The sequence below is a fragment of the Neopsephotus bourkii genome, unplaced genomic scaffold (assembly GCF_033783945.1).
Source record: "Neopsephotus bourkii isolate Nb327-2 ecotype Australia unplaced genomic scaffold, CSIRO-AGI_Nbou_v1 NB_1632, whole genome shotgun sequence".
In the NCBI taxonomy this organism is placed as follows: Eukaryota; Metazoa; Chordata; class Aves; order Psittaciformes; family Psittacidae; genus Neopsephotus; species Neopsephotus bourkii.
In genome coordinates this window covers 954,725-975,207 of record NW_026902107.1, presented here as the reverse complement: position 1 = coordinate 975,207, position 20,483 = coordinate 954,725, and the positions used below count along the sequence as shown (strand labels likewise).

General features: G+C 51.4%; 2 protein-coding genes across 5 annotated transcripts in view; one reads left to right on the top strand and one right to left on the bottom strand.

Annotated features, from left to right (window-relative positions):
• Positions 1-16,501, top strand: part of LOC133223185 (S100P-binding protein-like) — a 26,216-nt gene extending 9,715 nt beyond the window's left edge. For 2 of the 4 annotated variants that reach the window (XM_061373669.1, XM_061373668.1), the window contains one exon: positions 16,331-16,501. In XM_061373669.1, coding sequence (XP_061229653.1) covers positions 16,331-16,439 — 109 coding nt within the window. In that variant the 3' untranslated portion in view covers positions 16,440-16,501. Of the gene's footprint in view, positions 1-30; positions 900-16,330 lie in introns of those variants that run through there. The other 2 variants (XM_061373666.1, XM_061373665.1) reach the window with 1 other exon arrangement.
• On the bottom strand, positions 5,287-20,483 carry FNDC5 (fibronectin type III domain containing 5). Its single transcript, XM_061373684.1, has 6 exons — positions 20,381-20,483; positions 13,028-13,143; positions 12,535-12,733; positions 11,135-11,227; positions 7,727-7,860; positions 5,287-7,045 (listed from the first exon to the last, which is right to left on the bottom strand). The coding sequence occupies exons 1-6, from the start codon at positions 20,457-20,459 to the stop codon at positions 7,004-7,006; spliced, it is 663 nt and encodes a 220-aa protein (XP_061229668.1). The 5' UTR covers positions 20,460-20,483; the 3' UTR covers positions 5,287-7,003.

The window sequence follows — 20,483 nt, the reverse complement described above, 5'->3', positions numbered from 1 at the left end:
TGTTTTAACTGTTTTATTTACCTTTTGCAGAAATGACCCAGGGTCCAACAAGAAACCTACCCAAAGCCTTGCACAGAGGGTGAGCAAGAACTTGGCCAAACACAACTATTTCCAGAGCATTCCTGACCACTTCCAGTGTTGCCCTGTCACAGCCTTGTCACGTTTGATTTTGCTGCTGAGGGACTGTGCTGGTTCTTGTTCTGCATTTAGAGTTGTTGTTAATGGTTCTGGGTTTGAATGGTTTGTATCTTGATAAGTTGTTTTAATATCTGTTTTTAATAAGGCCTATGGAAGTTGCTATGTGTTAGAAACATTTGGAACTGTTTTGAAATGCAATTTAAATGTGATCTGGTTTGTGTAGGATTTTGGCATCAGTGGTGTTCTTTGAATTGAAAACAACCTCCTCACAGAGTAAGTAACAAACATAGTTGGTGTTCAGGACTGCACAGTGCATGTGAGGATGTAATATTTCAGTGATGCACACTGGAAAACGTGCTTTGGAGGGGAAAGACTTCTTTAAAGCTTGGTCCCAAACCCTGGCATTGAATCTCCTCCAGGGAGTTGGATTCCTTTGGATAACACGAAAGTTTTAAACTGTAAAACCAGCCTGTGGCTGCTGTCCCCCTTCATTTGACAGAGTTGTGGTAGTTTAGAGCTGCTGCTTTACCTGGTTTGGTTTTGTCTTGTCTTGTTCTGTTGTTCTTTCCAGACCTGAAGTTTGTTTTCATTGGTTTTACTTGTTTCATTTGTAATTCTTCTTGCAGCATCTCCTGCAACGTTTTTACCTTTGGTTTATTCTGTACCTGCTGGATGGAGCTTCCTTTCCTGCTGTGTTATTGTGAGGCTCTCCCCTTGCACTTCCTGCTTCCTAGAACTGCCCAGGACACTGTGACCTTGTGTTGTTTAAGCTAAGTGGTCCAAGAACAACCTGTGATCTCTGTGCTGCCTCCATCTCTTTCCTCACAGAGCATAGGAACTCCAAATTGTTTGGAGGATTTATTTAACAGAGATACAGGGTGATCTGCTCTTCCTGCACAGGCCTTATAAACTAGGTGGAATTCAGAGAGCAAACTACGTTTATTCATAGAGGAAATTGTGCTATATTTTTATCATAGTCATTTTTTGGTGATACTTTTGGCAAATGTGATTTTAAAGAAATAAAATGCAGGTGCAGTACTAATGGTTTTCAGTGTTGTGGTTCATGTGCTTTATTACTTTGCCCTTACAGGAGGAAGTAGCTTTAAAAAGCAGGTGAAGTTTGTCACTGTCCTGGATGTGCAGTGACTGAGGCACAGAGAATCAAAGTAATTTGTCCAAAGGATAAGCAGTGAAGCTTGGAACAGAGCCTGGTATTGCCTGAGTGCACTAACTCCTCAATAATGCTGTCTCCATTAACAGAGTAATCCATACACAGCAATTCCAGCAGGAAGGAATGTCTCTTTTCTGATGGGTTGTTAAGCTGTGGGTTGGTGCATGCCCATTGTTGGGGCTTCGTTGTCAATGACTGATCTTTCCTAGTTAATATCATGTTCTTAATGCTGGTGTAGTGACTTCTACCACAGGAGGCTTTGTTTGCAGAGAGCCTGCTAGTGAAAGAGAAGGTGCCATCAGTTGACAAGTGTGAGGGTTATGAGCACATAGTGGCTGTTGTCTTTTAAACCAGTGAATCCCACACAGTAAGTTGAAGAGGCCCCTCTGAAAAAAGACTCATTTCCTTGTTCTAAGGGCAGTTTCACACGCTGCCAATGCTGTGTCTGTAAAGTCCAACTCCTCCTAACATGGAATGAAGATGTTTGCTTCACATCTCCTTGTTGCAGGCGCTTTGAGGTGAGGTGGGACAGCAGGAGTCTGAGTGCAGAGCCTATTCTCCCTCCCCTTGCAAAGCAGATGAGCTTGCCTGCTCTAGGGTTTATTATCTGATATTAAACCACTAACAGACTGGCTCTTGGAAGGCCCAGAAGTAACTCAACAGACTGCTGGGCCAGCACAGCTCTGTCTCAACCAGTGATCGATGGGCACTGCTGATCAGCAGTGATGGAATAGAAGAGGAGCAGAGCAGCAGGAAGGCCACAGGCAATCTGCTGCCTTTGCTGTGCATGCTGAGGTGTTGCCTTTAAGCATCTGGAGATTTCCATGCTGGCTGTCTTGATTTTGTTACATGGCTCTTTATGAGATTATTACTAAGAGATGCACAGCACTCAGGATGGTGTTTATATTAGCCTCCTCTTAAGGCATGCCTTCTGCTGCCAGTTCAGCCATGCTGAGCAAATGCAATTACTCTGAACAGCAGCACCTTACTGGGACAGCAAGATGCTGGTGTCAACATGTGCTGTGGCCCAGACCAGCTCCTTTGTGCCACAGGACCTCGGGCAGAAGCTGGTACCTGCCCCAGAGCGTCTGCTTTGTGGTCTTTGTGAATGTAAATCTCTCACATGGATGAACAGCGTTGTGGAGCAGCTCTTTGCAAAGGCTTTAGGCTTTGGGCAGTCTCATTGCTGAAGATTTCATTCTTTGATATTGCAACTGTGATTTGTGTATGCTGAATGGTGGAGATGAGATACTGCATGGGGAGGGGGAGGTTGTGTATTAAGCCTTTGTGGAAGGATGTACTGCACGTTTTCTGCCTGAATATAGCCAGAGGCTGTTTATGATCTTTGCTGTAGTAGAATCCAGCAATATCAAGTCTGTTTTGTGGAAGCTCTGTGTGAGCTCTGGGATGAAGTGTCTTACAATTAAAAATATAACAGCATCCGTCACTATCACAGCCTGAAACAGCAGCTAGAAACAATGAGACTAAAATTATACTCCTGCCATTCTCTCAAAGCTGGCCAACTCTTCCTTGTGTTTGTGCTGCGAGGGAACTCTGAACAGGAGGAAGAAACTATGTCCTGAAGTGTGAAATAGTGGAAGCTGATAATATTCCTTTGGGTTGAGAGGATGTCTGGTAATGTGCTGGCTGTATCCCCTGCAAAACAGGTCTGGATGGTATAAATAGGTTCTAGTTAGCAGTTGGTGGCACTGTGTGGGGGTATTTGTCAGTTAAAAAGGACAACAGTGTGCTGCAAAGTGTCAAATGGCATCGTGGGGCTTTGTCCTTATTGCCACTCAATGGCTCTGCATTGAGTGTGTTCAGATTGGAAGCAGGAAGCTGGCTTTTCTGCCTGCCAACTTTGACTCCATCTGGGATCTAATATTCAAGCTGTGTCTTTCCTGGCTCTGTTGCTAATAATAAAGAGTCTTCACTTGGAAGTGAGTTCAAATTGATGCTGATGCATGGGCTGACAGAATCCAGCTCACACTCCTTGAGACGTGTGAACTAAAGCACCAACAAGGAGGAACGTAATCATTTGAATCTATCAGGTCATCAGATGATTTAATAGGCACCAGATTTATGGAGGAAACAGAAGATATTTCAGCATAACAAGCATGTTGATGATCCAGCTTTTTAACAAATGCTGGAAAGCTGATTAAATTTGGCCAGCAAGGCTTCTGCTTCCAGACTAGCCAGTAATAGCTTATAATGTGCCTTTAGGAAGCTTTCCTGCAAATGGGGGGGAAATTACATTTGGTGCAACATATGGTACAATCTCCATCTCCTTGAGAAGTGGAGTCTGGCTACTCCATCAATGAATTGCCATATTTTTATCAGCAGAATGGATGTGCAGCTGTGATATATGCTTTTGAGGGATGTAACCTTTAATGTCTTTGGCAAATACTGGCATTAGCAGTCTGTTCCTCTCCATTTGCATCTCCTCCAGAAAGCCATTACCAGCTGAGATTATACTAACACTTTCTGTAGCTGTGTAGGTGTTTCCTCCTCTGATGCTATTGAGCTGTCCGAGAATAAAATGCCTCTTGTTCTCATTTGCCTTGGAGGAGATGGAGAACGGTGCAGGGGGAGGTGGTTGTGAAGGGGCTGATGCTGTGTTGGGAAGGGGAAGGACATGCTGGGCAGAATTGTTTGCTCCACACCACCTCCTGCAGCTCCCTCTCACTAAACTCGTGGGGGAGGAATATATTGGCTCAATGGTACTTTTAGGCATAATATTACAGTGCTTGGAAGGATGAAGGCAAGCGGTGCTTAGCTTTAAACACGCACTGCGTATGCTGGCAAAGGGCTCTGTTTGCAGCTTCTTGCTCCTTACTGTTCCCACAGTCCCTGCTCAGCTGATCCTTGGAAATCGATGGGATTAGTGCCCAGGGATGGAATGGCATTAGGGGCCTGGCTGGAAGGCTGCTTTCCTTTGCTTTTGAGGTCAGTGGGGAACCAGTTCTTGCTCTCTGGGATCCTATTGTGCAGCCCACTCCTGCTGCTGCTTTTTAGCACTTATTGAAACCTCCCTTTCCCAGCTTCTACTTCCAACAAACACTCAGAATCAGTGGGGAAATGTGGGTGGCCTTTAGGGTGCTGCCTTCTGTGGCTCAACATCACTTTGCTCAGCACTGACTTGTTTGGTTTTCCCTTGATCTCTTTATTGCCTGTAAACCACCTTGGGAGTATCTTTTGGTAACCTTTGACAAGAATGAGGTGTCTCTGCCAAAGATGGGCTTAGGCTGAAGCTCACACAGGCCCAGAGTCTTAATGGTGCCTGACTCATGGGTTATGGTGGAAGTTGATGCTGAAGCAGCAGTTAAAGCTTTGATGTTTGTGACCCTCAGAGAAATAGGATCTTAAGGAGCTTTCTTCTGTAACAGGAAACAGCTTTTGCTAAAGTGTGGACTTATTGCATCAATTGAGAGTTGATAAAAACACTTCCTTTAAGAGAATCACTGGATTTAGGCAGTTGGAATCCCTCTCTGATGAGTTGTTGCCAGCCTACATTTGTTTCTCCTCACTAATAGCATTATTGCCTTTTACAGCCTGCAGTTACGGAACATAATGATAACCTCTAACCTCCTTCCACACTGTGTTTTGAGCACCCAACTCTGCACCACCATCTAATTCTTCTCTACCAAACAAGGAGTGAGCATCTCCCTTTATCATTTTGCACATGCTGTACCATCTGTCCTAAATCTCCCTTTATAGGGGTATGGATTCCAAATGGCATTTCTTCCTTCGGAGAGAACAGACATGTCTGAAGAATCTTGCAACATAAATAGCATTACAGCTGTACCTAGCAAGTTCCCCCCCCTTTATCCTGTGAACAGTGAACTCTGGTTCTGGTTTTCTACACCCAGACACTGAGAGAACACTTCATGCTGTAGTCTCTGGGCAGTACACTGGAAGTCCCCCTGTTCCAGTGTGCGTGCTCAAAGCAGGCGAAGAGGAAATGACTTAGTTCAGTCGTTACAAGGACACAAGAGATGCCTTTAATCTTTTATTGTACATTATAAAATGTTTATTGCTCTGTCTGTATCGGAGGTGGTGACCTCTCCCTCTTGGTGATGGACGAGTATGTTCTGGCAAAGGATCCACTGAAGAGACCTTTGGGGTTGGCCTGCCTTTGGTAACTGGCATCAGGGAAGCCCTCACTTCTTCACCACCACATCTGCATGCGGACTTCCCGGTGCCTTTCTCTCAAACTGGCTCATTTTGGAAAGGCTGGTGGCAATGGAAGAGGAGAGATGGCTGAACTCTTCCTGCCAGCCTGTTTCTTTGCAGGGCCTTTGAAGCCAGGCTCATCTGAGTGCAGGTTTGTAAGAGGTTCCATCCCTACTCAGGCCAACCTGGTATCTCATGGAACACGTAGATTCTTGCCTCATCCCCTAGTGCATATGGAGTGGTCTTGTGGAGTAATTAAATACTGATACCCCATGGCACACTACAAAGAATAAATCTTTTCCATGTGATGGACTTGCCTCTACCAGCATCCGGAGCACCAGCAGTCCTGGGGATCCTGTCAGCTTACAAACATCAAGCACTTCATAAGAGAGGAGAGAACTCCAGCCCCTTTCCCGTTCCTTGTCCACCTTTTGCTGGAGGGCTGCCTCCAGCAGGTCCCTGCATTGCAGTGTCACAGGAACAGGGCAGACAGGCCGTGTGAGGAGAACCAGACCTTCCCACAGGAACCCTACTAAAAGAAGCAATTTAAGTACTTAAGCCCTCAGAAAAAGGTCCCTTGGGCAAGAGCCTTTAGCAGTAAATGGCTGTTGCCATTGGAGACCTTTGCATAGCAACCGGTATCAGGAGGTTTGTCTTTTGTTTTTTGCTGACTGGCTACATTTTTGTGGACCTTCTCTCACACTGGGGGTGGACTTGGGCCCAGCTGAAAATACCATGAAGAAAATGGTTGACATTATCCTTCTGGTGTCTGGTGGAGTCCCCTCGTGTTGGTCTGTGCCCCAGTGCTCGGTGCGTCCTGATGGTCTGAGATGAAGAGCACCAGTGCTAGATAGGAAGGACAGCAACAGTGGAGACGTGCTGCAGCTTAACTGAAGAACACCAGGGAAGCCTCTGCAGTGGGAATGAAAACTGGGATCAGCCTTTTTTTCTGGGTTTGGTTTAAAAACCCACCTGCAAGACGTGCTACACAACACACATCCACGGAACAAAGCAAGCCGAGAGCACACAGCAGCCGCAGTCTGGTTGCTCATTGTGTCTGTGATGAGCTTTTCTTCTTTCTCGCTTGTTGTGACAGTGACTGATGCCTGAGCTCCCCTCCATGCTGTCAAGATGTAGTGACAGTGAGACAAAATGAAGATACAACAAACCCTTGTACTTCCAAAGACAGGAAACCTCTTCCAGAAGACGGAGTGTGAGGGTGGAGAGATGTGCGTGAGTTGTCCAGCCCAGGTGATTCATGACTCCGGGTGGGATTGCTGGCAGCAGTTGTCTCACTGATGCTTTTCCATCTTAATTTGGGGGTTTCAGGTTTTTGGTTGTGTTTTTTCTTTCTGGCCAGATGTTTTGCAGAACAGAGACAAGGAGGTGTATGCCAGCAAGTGACAATCACTAAGGTCTCTTTCCATGTTGCTCCAATGATGTTTCACCTCCCTAGTCATCAAGGCTCAGAGGCAGGAAGTGAGAGTGAGGAATGGAGTCCATCTATCAGATGGCAGGCTGTCATGCTTCAATGATATTCACTGAGGGCTTGTTTTTTGGAAACTAGAAGAGGAGAAAAAGGGAGAAAGGATGAATAGCAATCACTAAAGAGGAGGAAAAACCCCAGGTCAAAGATCAGTGCAGTGTGCTGGTCAGGCTTGGGGTTTGTCAAAGCTCTTGTGCCCGTCCCCTCAGGATGATGAAAATGCAATGTGGAGGTTTTAAGGTTGCATGTTCATCACTGTCTGCTTCTGAATGAGCATAAATGAGTGGACTATTTCAACTGGTGAATGTGAAGTGCTGGGGATAGAAACACAAGGAAGTTTAATTGAAGTAAGTTGATAGGCTTGAGTCTGCTCTCATTATGGAGGTGGCATTCCTTTAAGCAGCCATGCTCCTAAGAGCTATTGCTCTTTACCCCATGGCACCTGATGGCTGCTGCAGGGTTACAGACCCAAGCAGCTCAGGCACTGCAGCATCACTCAGTGCATGTTTCTCCCAGAGATTTCAGCTGTATGGGTTGAAATCTGTTTTCCCTGCTGGCTGTGCAGACTAATCCAGGAGTGGGAGTGAAGTGCTGTGTCCTGGGAGGCTCTGACCACTAATGAAGCCGTGGTGCTGACATGCATGGATGTGAAGGGGTGTTTCCTTTCTGCATCCCGGCTGGAGGGAGGCTGTTTGGGTGCTTTTTGGTGTCATTTAAGCAGGAAGCTGATGCTGTGCCCCGTGCCAGCAGCCTCTCACCTTGCTGCGCAGGAGCCCTCCGCTCTGGTGCTCGGGGGTGCTGTTCTCTGAGGCGTTCTTCACCTTCTCCTTGCTGTTATTTGGCTCATTGTCTTTGATGATATCGTACTGTCTGCAAAACAGGGCGATCACCCCTAACAGGAAGAAGCATTAGTGATCACACAAATGAGCTCAGCCCCTGGAGCCTGCAGAAAGCAAAGATCCTTTGCTTGCCAGCCAGCTCTGTGCCTTCCAGTGGAGATCTCAGCAGCATTCACAACTGCTCCTAAGGATCATTTTCTAACACAGCTCGTCAGCCCTCTGGCTGTTTCCTTCCTGAGACCTAATTCCATGCTAAACTAGTTAGAAGGACAGATTAATTCTGTTCTAACTTCCCTGTCATTAAATGGGACAAGTGTTTCAAGCCCTATGTTTTGATGCGATCCCCACTAACTGTGTGGTTAAGTGGGGTTTTTCCTTTACAAACACAGGAGCTCCTGGGATCTCTGGTTAGTGAGAGTGTGTCCTCTGCTCCTTCTCCCCTGGGGTGAAGGGAAGGCCCCAGGGCTGGGGATGAGGGGCAGGTACCGTACCTGCCTGCCTGTGATGCAGCCAGGGCCCTTGGAGCAGCAGGACAACATCTGCAAATATGCAACAGTGACGGCAGCAGGAGCTGCCAGTGGAAATTTCCTCCCACACGCAGAGGCACATGAGGAGAGGAGCAGCCATGCCACGTTAGGAGACTGCAGATGTCTTCCTTAGCAGCTTTGATGTGACATTTTGACCGAGTGACTTCCCTGCCTGCAGATCCCAAACGCGGAGGTTGCGCAGACCCAGGCAGATGCTGCTTCTGCCCCCGATAGCAAAACATCTGTAAAGCTTTCAGCAGATCACCCCAAACTGCTTTAGAACGTGGTGCTGTGGCAGCTGCCCCCAGGTAAACACAGTGGTTCAGATTCTCTCTGCGTGTGTGAACACATGGCTGGTCCTGGCAGAGCAGCTTAACATCTGCCACAGTCCCACCTTCTGTGGCTCCTGATGGCAAAACTGAGGCACAGAGCAGCAAAGGGCTGTGAATAATGCCAGAAGTACAGCACAAGAGCCACGTCTCAGGTCAGAGCCCTGGGCACAGCCTGGTTCCTGGCTACATTTGCTAAAACATCATCGTCATACATTCAGGTTAAAGCCTTTGGGGTTTTGTACATGTAAGAGCCCACCAGTTGTAGAGAGGTTTCCCCCACCCACCCACTTTCCTTTTTTAAATGGAAGTCATCTTAGAAGGGAAATTGTGGTATTAGCAAATGCTTTGTTCTGACATTGATCTGAGTTTTAGATGATGCTACAGTGGGAGATGAATCAGTTATTCAGTCGCTTCATGTGCTTATTGAGGATCGGTTTCACTGGCAGGGCATTTAAATCTGAATGTGCACAACTAAAACTCGCCATAAATGCTGAACAGAACAGACACTAGAGGTTCTAGAAACCTTTTAGTTTAGTTTAGGCATTCATTTAGTTATCATCTTGAGCAATAATTGCTGCCCAGTCTCTGCAAGTGCAAATAACTCGTGGTAAGCTTGGCACTTGCCAGGGCAAACCAAATGTTATACATGGATCTGATCGTGTCACCCGGATTGGCTTGTAAGAGACCTTGTAGAAGGATACAGGATACAGTTAATTCCTCCATCCCCCTCTTGTGGGACACGTCTCTGATCAGTGACTGGTTTCCTCTTCACATCTCTCCCCAGTTACCTCAGCAGGATCTGGTACAGATGGGCCATATCTGTTGGAGTAAACTGGTGCAGCCCCTGTCGAGTCAGGCCTGTGACAGGCTACAGCAGCAGATTGACAGACCCCCCCCTTTTAGAGGACATAACGTGATGCTACCATGGGAGATACAAGTTGCTAAAGCTGTCAGCCCCTCGGTGCTGTTGTGGCAGGTTTCTGCCTGAGGAAAACCCTCTGTGTGATGGTTCATACGCTCTGTGGGTGGAAAAGGGGATTGATTGGCACAAGAGGGTTCAGCATTGAGTGGCACAGGCTGTCTTTTATGGATCAAAGATTTACCACAGGGCTCATTTCCCTTCCTACCGGTCTCCTTGGCTCACAGGTGCCCATTTTCTCTGGAGCACCGTGTTCTGTGCCTCGCAGGGAGCAAATGCTGTTTCATTACTGCTTGAGGTGGCAGCAGGAGCAGCAGCTGACTGGCGGCCAGGGGATGCTGGGGCTCAAAATAGAAACCAGACATGTGCAAACTTTATTTCCCATTAACTCGTGCATTAACTCAGCAAACTGAGCAAGCTGAAGGGCTGGCTGCAGCCTCTCCAGACGTGCTAAGCTGGTGGAGCAGGAGTCAGAGGCGTTTCCCTCTCCCTATTAAATCATAGGAGTGAGATGTTCCTCTCTACACTTGCTGTAAGTTCTATTGAAATGTGGTCCCACAGTTGGAAAACACTTTGGGTTCCCTTTAGAAATGAAGTTTATATATTCATACATATGACAGAAAGTCATAGTGAGAGACCTTCATGTTCAAGGATGCTCCAGTAGAGGCTGGGTTAAGGTTTGTGCCTCCCTATGCCCATCGCATCCCACAGCAGAGCAGCCCTAGGATGGTTTTACTGCTCCTTCCACAGCGCTGGCTGCTCTCAGCTGCAGCTGATCTTGCTTATAAAATCACATCCTGCAGCATCCATCCTGTAGCAGAGGCTCTGCTTGGATTAAAGGATTAATGGCTGCGAGGGATAAGGAGGACTAGGGTGGAATTTCAAAAGATTGCCAAGAGTTTGGTTCCAAACCACCCTTTGGGATAGCAGCTTTCAATTTATGCTGTTCCTTCCTCCTCCTGCCATGCCACACTTGCATAGACTTCTCCTTCCTTTCGGTTAATGTGTTTCTGGTAACATCCCTCCTCTTCCTATTAAACCCTATTCTTTGTATTGTGATAGTGGCTGCTGAGAGGATGTGGTTTATTGGTGTTCTGATGTTTGGGGCCATTTGTTCTTTCAATGCTTCCATTATTTTAATGGCTCCTGAAGTGGGTTCTAACAGTGGGTGCTCTTACATTTCTCTTTTGCATGAGAGTTGGAGGCATATAACAGCCAGATCATTACAGTGTGTCGCTGGAGGCATCCTGCTGGATGGCTGAGGGTGTTATCATCAGTGCATGATATGAGATTACAGGATTAGCCATGGGGAATTAGGCAGTTGGTTCATCAGGCCCATTATCTACATCCCCCTGGACTACATCAGATTCACCTGCTTGTGGCCCTGCCCAACTTGTGATGCTGAGGGATGCTCAGTACGGCTGCATGTGCAGTGCTGCTGGTGGGAGGGAGGGAAGGGTTCCTTTTCAGGTCTTACATGATTACACGTGCAAGCCAAGGAATGTTTCCTAAGGATACTTCATGCTTTTGACAGAAGGATTCGACTGACCTGCCCACATAAACAACACCACAACAATGATGAGAACTTCCCCTGCTCGCAGCTGCTGGTTTTTCTTTGCCATCTCCTTCATTGTCACCTCATCTGCACAAGGGGAAAGAGAGATCATGAAACCCAAGCACAGGCTGGCTCCGATGCCCAGGTCAACTCATCAGTGTATCAGGGTCTAGCAGGGAGAGAGCCTTCACCCCTCAGTCATCCCTTAGCACAAGTTTCCTTCCTTTCCTTCCTCTCCTTCCTTCCTCTCCCTCATCTGAACTTGCAGAGCATCAGCTGTGCAGGAGATGGGCTGAGGAAGGAGCAGAGAGACGGGATCACCAGGCACTTACTACAGAGGAGCTGCTATGGGGTAAATCCTTGTTATCCGGCCCTGTGGCAGCTCTGCTCTGCCTCTGGTGTCTGTTGGTGCCGTCAGGGCCTGCCCTGAAGCCTCACATTCCTGTGCAGCTCAGCAGCGTGGAGCCTGGCGTGGTTTTCCAGTGGGATTCAGGAATGAGCAGAGCCTTTTGGCAGGGCCTAATGCACCTCCTCAGCTTCAAAGCACTAAGATGAGAGCTGAGCCTCGGGAAAGAGGATCAGTGCTCCTCACAATGCTCCTCTCAATGCTCCTCTCAGTGCTTTCAGATGAGCAGCAATTCGGTATTTACAGGCACCAAATCATTTTAGCAGCAAGAGTCAAGAATTGACAGCATCCCATGGAGCACCAAGAGCCCCGCAACAGGCTGGGTCCTCAGGGGCAGGCGCTCACCCTTCCTGTCCCACAGATTCTTGCTGCCAGAAGGATTCATCAATCTGCTTTGCCTTATTAAGAGCAAGTGAAGGAGCTGCCACAGAGGAAGTGCCTGATTTCCCCCATGGAGGTGTTTCAAACCCGACTGGACAGTGAGGGTTTGGTGACCTCAAGAGGTCCTTTCCAACCTCAACTTGCTCTCATTTGGCCTGAATATTTGAAATGTAAGACAAGTGGGCATCTCTGGGTAAGTTTTCCCTTGCTATCCTGCAATCCAGGCATGGGAGGCTCAGTGTGAGCACAGCGGTGCTGTGCCCAGTGCCATCCAAGGGTCTAGTTCCATAGGGGTTCACAGGCTGCTCAGGAATTTCCCCTGGGGTTCTCCACTTGCAAGGATGCTGGGACAGAGTCTGGAAACCTTCTCCTCTCGCTTTGCCTGTTAAACCTCCTGTGAAAGGGGGGAAATGAGCAGGCAGCCTTCAGCAGCATCTCCCTGTCAGCCTTGTCTGCTGGAGACTCTTGGGGTATCCCACACATCAACGTGGGGACCCTGTGCGTTGAACCTGCTTATTCCCACTGCACAGGGAACTGCTTCCCTCTCTGCAGAGCCCTGCCCTGCCTGGGCATCCCAGGGGCCACACAGGAACTCACCCACACTTGCCTTTATTTTTAGAGGCTAGTTTCTCAGCTTCCCTGGGGGTCTTGAAGAGGACTGGCTCACTGGCAGGGCTCTGGCCTTGGATGCTGATGGCCTGGACATGCACAATGTACTCGGTGTCCTCCTCTAGGTCCCAGAGGGCACAGGAGCGGGTGGTGGTGTTCACCTCCTGGATGAAGCGCAGCATCCGCACGTCCTTCTTCTGGAAGCCGAGAGAGGAGAGCAGAGAGTGATGGAGGGGCCTCCCCTGTGCACTGCTGCTGTCAGACCCCTGCTTCCTGCCCTGTCCACCACGGACATCAGGCCCATTCCTCTCTGCAGCTACCAACACATGAAGCACTGCTGCGGAGAGGACAGGGAGTCACATCCCCACCCAGACCACGAGGGACAGGACACGAAGGAAATGGGCTTAAACTGCAGCAAGAGCACTTGGAAACTGAGGGTACCTGGGGTGAATACGGTTGTGACCGAAACCAGGCAACTGGAGGCACCATACCTGCTGGGAAATTGCAAATCCAATGACAACTTCATCTTCCAGAACATCCCAAGTCACAACGGCTGAGTTGGCTTTCAGGTGTTTGACTGTGACATTTACTGGAGCTGATGGGCTGTCTGCAAGGAGGGAGAGCAGAGCCTTTACCCAGGCACAGGCACAGCAGGAGATGGAGCAAGGGCAGGCAAAAGGACCTGGCTCAGGGTTCTTCCTGTAGCTGGATATGGATCTGGAAAGGCAGTCTCAACTAGCAGTGAGGTTCTAGGAGCTCTCTGCTAGGAGTATGGGTTGCATTAGGCATGTGTGAAAGAACTGACCCTTGGAGAGGGTTCTGTCAGCAGAACAGGGCACAGAGCAGCTCATTCATCTCCCCCTTCCCAGCCACGTACCACGTACCACGTTCTCTCTGCTGTTTCCTATTACAGCCTGACAGTGACAGCTGGGAGGAAATGCAAAATCTGCCTTGCAAGCATGGGAAGGGAATGCTTTGATGAGCATTTGAGGCTTGGGATTCAGCAGGAGTAAATAGAAGTGTTTCTTTTGCTTTTCCCTGTTTGACAGAAGAGATCTGATACACGTTTTGTGCTCGATTTGCTGTCTCTCAGGTGGGCTGAGACCATCCAGCAAGGACCCGCTCCCAGTGAGCAGGACAGCACCTATGGGCCATGGGGAAAGGGCAGGCTATGAAAGCAAGAGCTTGAGGCTCCTGGTTATTCCTCACTCCAGAGCATGCCCTAGTTTCCAGCTGCTAGCTCCTTCCCAAGGGAGCTGCCAGTGTAAAGCCTTTCCTAGCATCCCAAGGGGAAGGTTGTACCTCATGGGCTTGGCACAGCCCTTCCAGTGCTCAGTGCAGCACGTTGGGCTCCTGTTCCCTCTCCTCTGGTCAGATTTAACTCCCATGCCCCAAACCCAAAGGCACAACGAGGCTGCTGGGGCCCTGGCTACGCTCAGGAGGTGGAGCAGGGTGAGGAGCAATCATTTCTTCTGCCTTCCATCAAATCATAATGCCTTCAGTGCTTGGGAACCCCTGCACAAGGCTGCCCTGCAGGGCGCACGTGTGCGTGTCTCCAGTAACACTTGTGGGATCTGCAGTCAGTCCCAGCCGCTGGAATGTGGCTGAAAATACCCGGTGGTGTCGGTGTCTCCTAACGAGTGACTTCACTCCTGGTGAATGTTCCCCCAGGAACAAAGGGAATAATGGGAGCACAGAATTCCCCAGCAAGGTCAATGCAGCTCCACACTCAGCAGAGCAATGACCTTATTCCTTTCTCTCATCCCCAGCCAGCACCCAGACCCTTCGGAGCTCCTCTGTGGGGAGACCCACACCCAGCAGTGACCCCTTGGGTGGCCAGACCCAGGCTGATTCTAGGGAGTCCTTCAGTGAGCAAAGAGCTCACTGAAAGGTGCATGGCCAAATTCACCTGGATTTGGGACAGGAGGAGGAGCTCCAAGCAGTTGTGGCCTCCAGGGTTTAATAGGGGAGGTGTCCTTCCTCTTTGGAGATGATCAAGTCAGTATTGAGCCAGAGCATCCTCATCTCTCAGGGGTGGCCTTCATGAAGGGAGGCTCTTGGAAGGTGGGAGCATTCACCATCCTCCTGCAGCAGCAGGGCCAAGAGCAGGCTGAGCAGGGGAGATGGAGCGTGCTCCTCGGGCTGAACCCCAGTCCTGGCTGGGATCAGCTCCCTGGACCTCAGCTCCTCACCTTCCCCCTGTGACCAATGCCAACAAGAGTGGGGTCTAATTTTAGGAAGGGGCAGCCAGCAGATGGGAATGTGACAGGGAAGGTCTGTGAGTCATGCCTGATGAATTCACTGGGACATAGGGAGGGTATGATGGAGAGGTGGGAGACAAAGCAGCCCCAGGCTGGCACTTTGCCCTTTCCTGAGTGCTGCTGTACATGAAATCCCAGCATGGATGGCTTTCCTGGAGGGGGGGTACATTTCTTTTCGGAGCTATCACTGATGATTTGCCCAGCTCAGGTTGGGGAGCCCTTTCTAAAGAGGTGCATTAACCCCCAGCAGCAGAGAGCACCGGGGAAGAAGCTTGAGGCTGGCGAAAGGGAATGCACATCGCACTGCCCTTGGTGCCCGAGTCCCCTTGGGAACCTGTGACCATGAGGGAGGCAAAGCAGGAAAAGTGCCCGGAGTTTCCTGATGGTGTAAAACAGGGGGGAGTTGGGAAGGCCTCGCAGGGCTGGAGGAGAGCAAGGAACCTCTCTGGGATCTGGGGGGCTGTGGGGCAGGAGGGAAGCGCTCGGCAAAGCTGGGCTCAGAATGGAGGCTGGGGAGAAATCAGCTGGTGAGGGGGTGTCAAGAGTATGGTCTAGAAACACCCGTTAGTAACCCCTGAGAGAGGATGGGGTGGCTGAAGTCAGCAATCGTACAGTGAGATCTAGGGCAGCAGATCTGAGCCTGCCTTTCCTTTCAGTGCTGCAGGTTAGGAGCAGCTACGCTGAAATCAGTGGTGTCGAACCAGTGTAAAAGCAGCAGGAGAGGGGAATGAAGCACGGCTTGACGGGAATACAAAGCTGGAATAATCAGTTTCCTGCTCCCAGAGCTGAGTGGATAATTTGGAACCCAGATTTTAAGGCATGAGGATGCTCCCCCCCACTCCCAGGCGATGCACAGTGAGCTCATGGCTTTGTGAAATCCAACCTCTCTTCCAAGAGATTCCACACTGCGTTTGGCTCCTTGAGCCCCTTGCGGCTCTTCCTTAGTGCCAGCCTGGCTGAGGGCAGGTGGAGAAGCTGTAACTCCCGTTTTCCAGCTGGCTGGAGGGGGTCAGCATCTTGCAGGGCCTTGAGGTACCAAACCCAAGCCTAGACTCATATGGGACTCCTGGCGACTTTGTGCCTGCAGCAGCCAGGGAAGCTGCTGGTGTCCTGGGAGCAGGCAGGGAGGGTGGGATGCTCCCAGGGGCTGTTCCTACCCCAGTGCAGGCAAGAGAGCAGGGAGGGTGCCTTGCATCGAGCCTTCCTCATCCCGAGATGCTGCGGATGGCACATCCCATGTCTGGTCTGTAAGGGACCCATGTGGTGTAAGAGGCATCAGCTTCATCCCAGCTGCAGCGGCTGCTGGAGCCCATCGCACACTGCAAACAGGCAGAGGATCTGCTTGGCCAATTTGGCTTAGGGCTGTGTACCGGGATGAAAAGCTGCTCTCATTCTCTCCTATCAGCACAAACTGCAGCCCCTCTCTAAGGGGAAGCCCTGGTTAATGAAGATGAAATCCTGATCTTTAAACGTGAATTCCAGGCTGCTTCCAAACTGATCATGTTTAAACCATGTCTGGTTTCCTTCCCACAGGGACCCTGCATGGGCTGAGCCGCAGTCCTGCATCCCCCTTGGGCCCTTCTGGCAAGAGCAGGTCAGCGCTGCCACTGCACAGCAAGGAGGAATGAGCGATGAAGATTAGCTGTAATCCCCTCTTAATGCTGAGAACTCCTTCCAGCCTCTCATTAAACACTTTGCTCATTATTAATGGGGTTTTATTTAAGAGAGAAGCAAAAAGAACCCTTCACACTTTGGAGCTTTTGGCTGGTTCCTCCCTGGCTTTTCACTGTCGACACAGCAGCTGCTGGCATGAGGAGGAGGAAACCACCCGCCTGCCCCTTATGTTGCCTTCACCATCACGGCTGTGGATGGGGTGGGGAGGGAGAAGGATGAAGGTTTGTATCCATCCCACTGGGGCTGCTGATGGAGGGTGATGGGGTGAGCAGAGGGGGTGTCCTGCCTGGCACCTCTAGGATCAAGGCACAAAGACATCCCTGGGAGATGTGGCCTCTGCCGTGGTCCTCCTTTCTGTTCTTCTTTTGAAGCTGCTCTTACAATGGGGCAGGGGCTGAGGGCTCAGCCATGCAGGCTGCTGGGAGACCCTTGCTTAGAGCTAAAGGAAGGAGCTATGGAAATCTCAGCCCCTTGGAGAGCAGCTCTGCCAGCCGAGCCCTGTGGCCAGGCTGCAGGTTTTGAATGAGGGGGTACTCCAGGGTTGATCTCCCCAGCCAGGGCCCCCAGATCTGTTCCTTCTGGATTCAGCTCTCCTGGATACTCCAGGTGCAGTTTCCTCCATGGCTAAGGCTGCCTTTAGTCACAGCATTTACCAGTTCACTTCACTCATCTCCTACAGGCAGCTCCTTTCCTGCTGGGAAAGGCTCAGCTGCTTCCAAGCCCTCAGACATGGTCCAGTGAGCAGAGGGCCTGCCAGGCTCCGACATGCTCATTCAGTGCTATCAACCTGCAAGCTGCCTGCTTTTCCCTGTGGGAAGCAGGGAATGTCAGCCTCAAATCCCTGTAGTTCTATACCCCTGCACCACAGCCTTCGCTGCGGACATGGGAGATGGAAGGACACGACCTGCCAGGGGAAGAAGCATCCCATGAGGTCCTGTGTGATGTTCTCTGTGAAGAACTGGGTGAGTGTAGGTATAAAAAGACTTGGGTTTGCTGCCTTTTGGAGCCTTTCTTTGCTCCCCCAGCACGAATCCCTTCAGCAGATGGAATTCCTTGTTCTCTTTATGGCCTATGGAGGAAGGGCTGCAGCTTCCCTGAGTGTGTTAATGGATGGAGCCTGCCAGGGAGTGGGAAGAAGCAGGGCCCACCACTGCACCCCACTACCATGGGGCTGTTTGTTAAGCTCTGACTGTTTCAAAGAGCTGAAAGACCAATTGGTGGCTCTCCAGGCCGGGAAAGAGGCCGTTATTCCCTGCTGACCACCCTGTGTAAACAGGGTATCAATAAACCAGCATCATCCTTACCCCCCCAGAGCCCCATTGCCAAGTGTCCATGGAGCAGGTACCCAAATGTGCATTGGGAAATGCTGCCAAGGAGGATGGAGCTTATTCAGGGAGCACAGAGATGCTCCATGTGTCCAGCCTGGCCATTGGGAAGTGTGTCCTGCTTGCTCCAGGGCAGAGCTAAGGAGTATTTCTACTGTGGAGGACATTCCATACTGCCCAGCCTCGGACTCCCAGAGTCCCAAAGGCAGACAGGTCACACCAGCACCATGACTTGGGTTTTAACATTGCCAACCCCAAGCAGAGTCATTGCCAGGGCATGGCTGAGCCAGGACCTGGATGCCCAGGAGGACTCGGTACCGGGGTCTTCTCAGGCTCTTCTCCAACTGGGTCACATCAGAGAAACAAGAGAGCTCTCTCCTAGGCAGGGGCTGAGCGAGCCCTGGAGCTCCCGGTACCCAGAGCCTGCTGCCTGGTCCTGACTCCTGCATCCAACAATCCCATCTCTATTGCACACATACAGCTTTGCACGCTCCCCTGCTCAGTGCATGGATACTGCCTGCGAGCACATCCCTCGCTGGGAGAGACCTGTTTTCCACATGTGTATTCCCAGCAGAAGACCTCTCCAGGTTTGGAAGAGGAATGGCACAACCTCAGCTGCTTTGTGCAGCAGCATCCCTGCTAAGGGACTGACATGGGGTGAGGAACCTCCACATTCCAATTAAATCTCTCCTGAACTGAATGCAGGAATCAATAAAGTGCTTATGCTGCCTGTCAGCTGGCCAGGAATGTCTAAGGCCAGGAATGTCCATGGCCAGGAATGTCTGTGTCTGTTGTGAGACACAAAAGGGCTGGTGTGGCTCCGTTTCCCATCTCCATAGAGCTGCTTTCTTGGGCCTATTGCTTGCTCCTGGTTTCCATCCCACCAGAGCAGGGGTGGCTGCGTTCCCCTGGCTCAGAGGAAGGGACAAGCACACCCAGTAGGACACGGGTGAGGAAACAGCACCCACAGTCCCCTCCTGGGTGCCATCAGCCTTCACCTGTCACAAGGGGCATTACTGTGAGCCCACTTGCATGGGGTGCAAGAGGAGGGATGGCCGAGCCTCCATCCCCACCTGACCCTGCTGGGAACCCTTTCCTCTCCAGGGCATTCCTGATGGCTGGGACACCTCTGTGGGCCCATCCTCGGGTAGAGTGGGTGGCGATGCTGCCGCTCCCTCTGCGTGACCTTGGGAAAACCATTCCATATCCTCATTCCTCTCTTTCCCCAGGCACAGCACGCGCTCGCTGCCTCGCCAGGGTGCAGGGAGGCCACTTCACAGCCCTCGGTGGAGGAGGCCATGGGAAGAGGAGGCTGAGGGTGAGTGGCAACAGCCCCAAGGTCACAGAGCCCCAGAGCCTGGAGCATCCCCCCTGCACTCCATAGCCATGAGCCAGGGCAGCACTGGGTGCTCACCGACACCTCACCACACACAGCGCTGCTGCAACAGGAGCAGGAGGCGTGATGGGCAGCACACAACCCCGTGTTGACTGAGGTGATCCAAGGATAAGGAAGAGCAGGGAAATGGCTCAGTTCACAGCAGCCCAGGAGCGCTGTGACAATCACAGCCGCCTCCATTGCCCCGCCGCCTTTTCCTCATCGCCCAATGTGTTCCTTTGGGGAATGTTTCATCGATCAACCCGGGGCTGTTGGTTGTGAAACAGCAACTTGAGGTGCCCACGGTTGGCCGAGGGGCTGGGTGACAGCACTGAAAGCATCCAGGGGCTGCTGCAGCCCTGCACAGGCAGGACGAGGGCAGATGTAACTGAAGCAACTCCCGAGCACAGGAATTTCCACTCCCTGGAGTCCTGCATCCCTGAGAGTCACCCCCATGCTCCTGGAATGCCGGATACGCCGGCAATCAGACAAAGCAGCTGTTCCAGCAGCATCTTGCAGGCAGCGAGTGAGGGAGGCAGCGCTTGGGCAGGCTCTACTGCACCAGGGAGGGCGTCTGCTTGGTTCCACCAGCACCCAGGCGTTGGGTGCTTGGTGAAGGCACAGCCAGGCTGACACAGGGGGGAAGAGTGGACCCGAGCTGGTGCTGAGCCCTCCAGAATCACAGCTTCCCCAAAGATCAGAGCTCCAAGGGGCCTGGTTTGAGGTGCCCGGGCTCTGCTGTGCCCTAGGAGAGGCAGCTCCCATGGGGAGCTCCCAGTGCCCCCAGTAGTGCCTTGGCCGGGCCCGGGGCAGCGTGGCACCAAGGCCAAGGTGCCATGGTGAGGGCAGAGCAGATTTGGGGTTGCCTCCTTGGCTCTGGCTCCCCCTGTGCCTTGAGCCGGTGCCGTGGCTCCGGGCCAGGACAGTGCTCACCTCCCCGGTGCCAGCGCTGGGAGAGGGGCTCGGTTTTGTGTCCCATCCCTGCGTGCCGCCTTCCCAAGGGCTGGAACACGGTGGGGCGAGAGCTTGATGCTTCCCGGTGCCCCGGCGCTGCGTGGCCGGAACCCCCCGTGTCCCCCGCACCCCGTTACCGGCGAGGTCCCTCTGGAATGCCCCAGGCTCGGTCCCCTCGGTTCAGCCCCCGCCTCCCTACGGGACCCCCCCCCCCCTCTCCCCGGGCATCCCCTCCCGGGGCCCGGCGGCCCTTACCTGCCTCCACCGGGCTCAGACCGGCGTAGCTGAAGCAGAGCAGGAGCGCGGCGCCGGTGCAGCCCAGGAAGGGCTCCATCCCCCGCGGCCGCCGCTCCCCTCC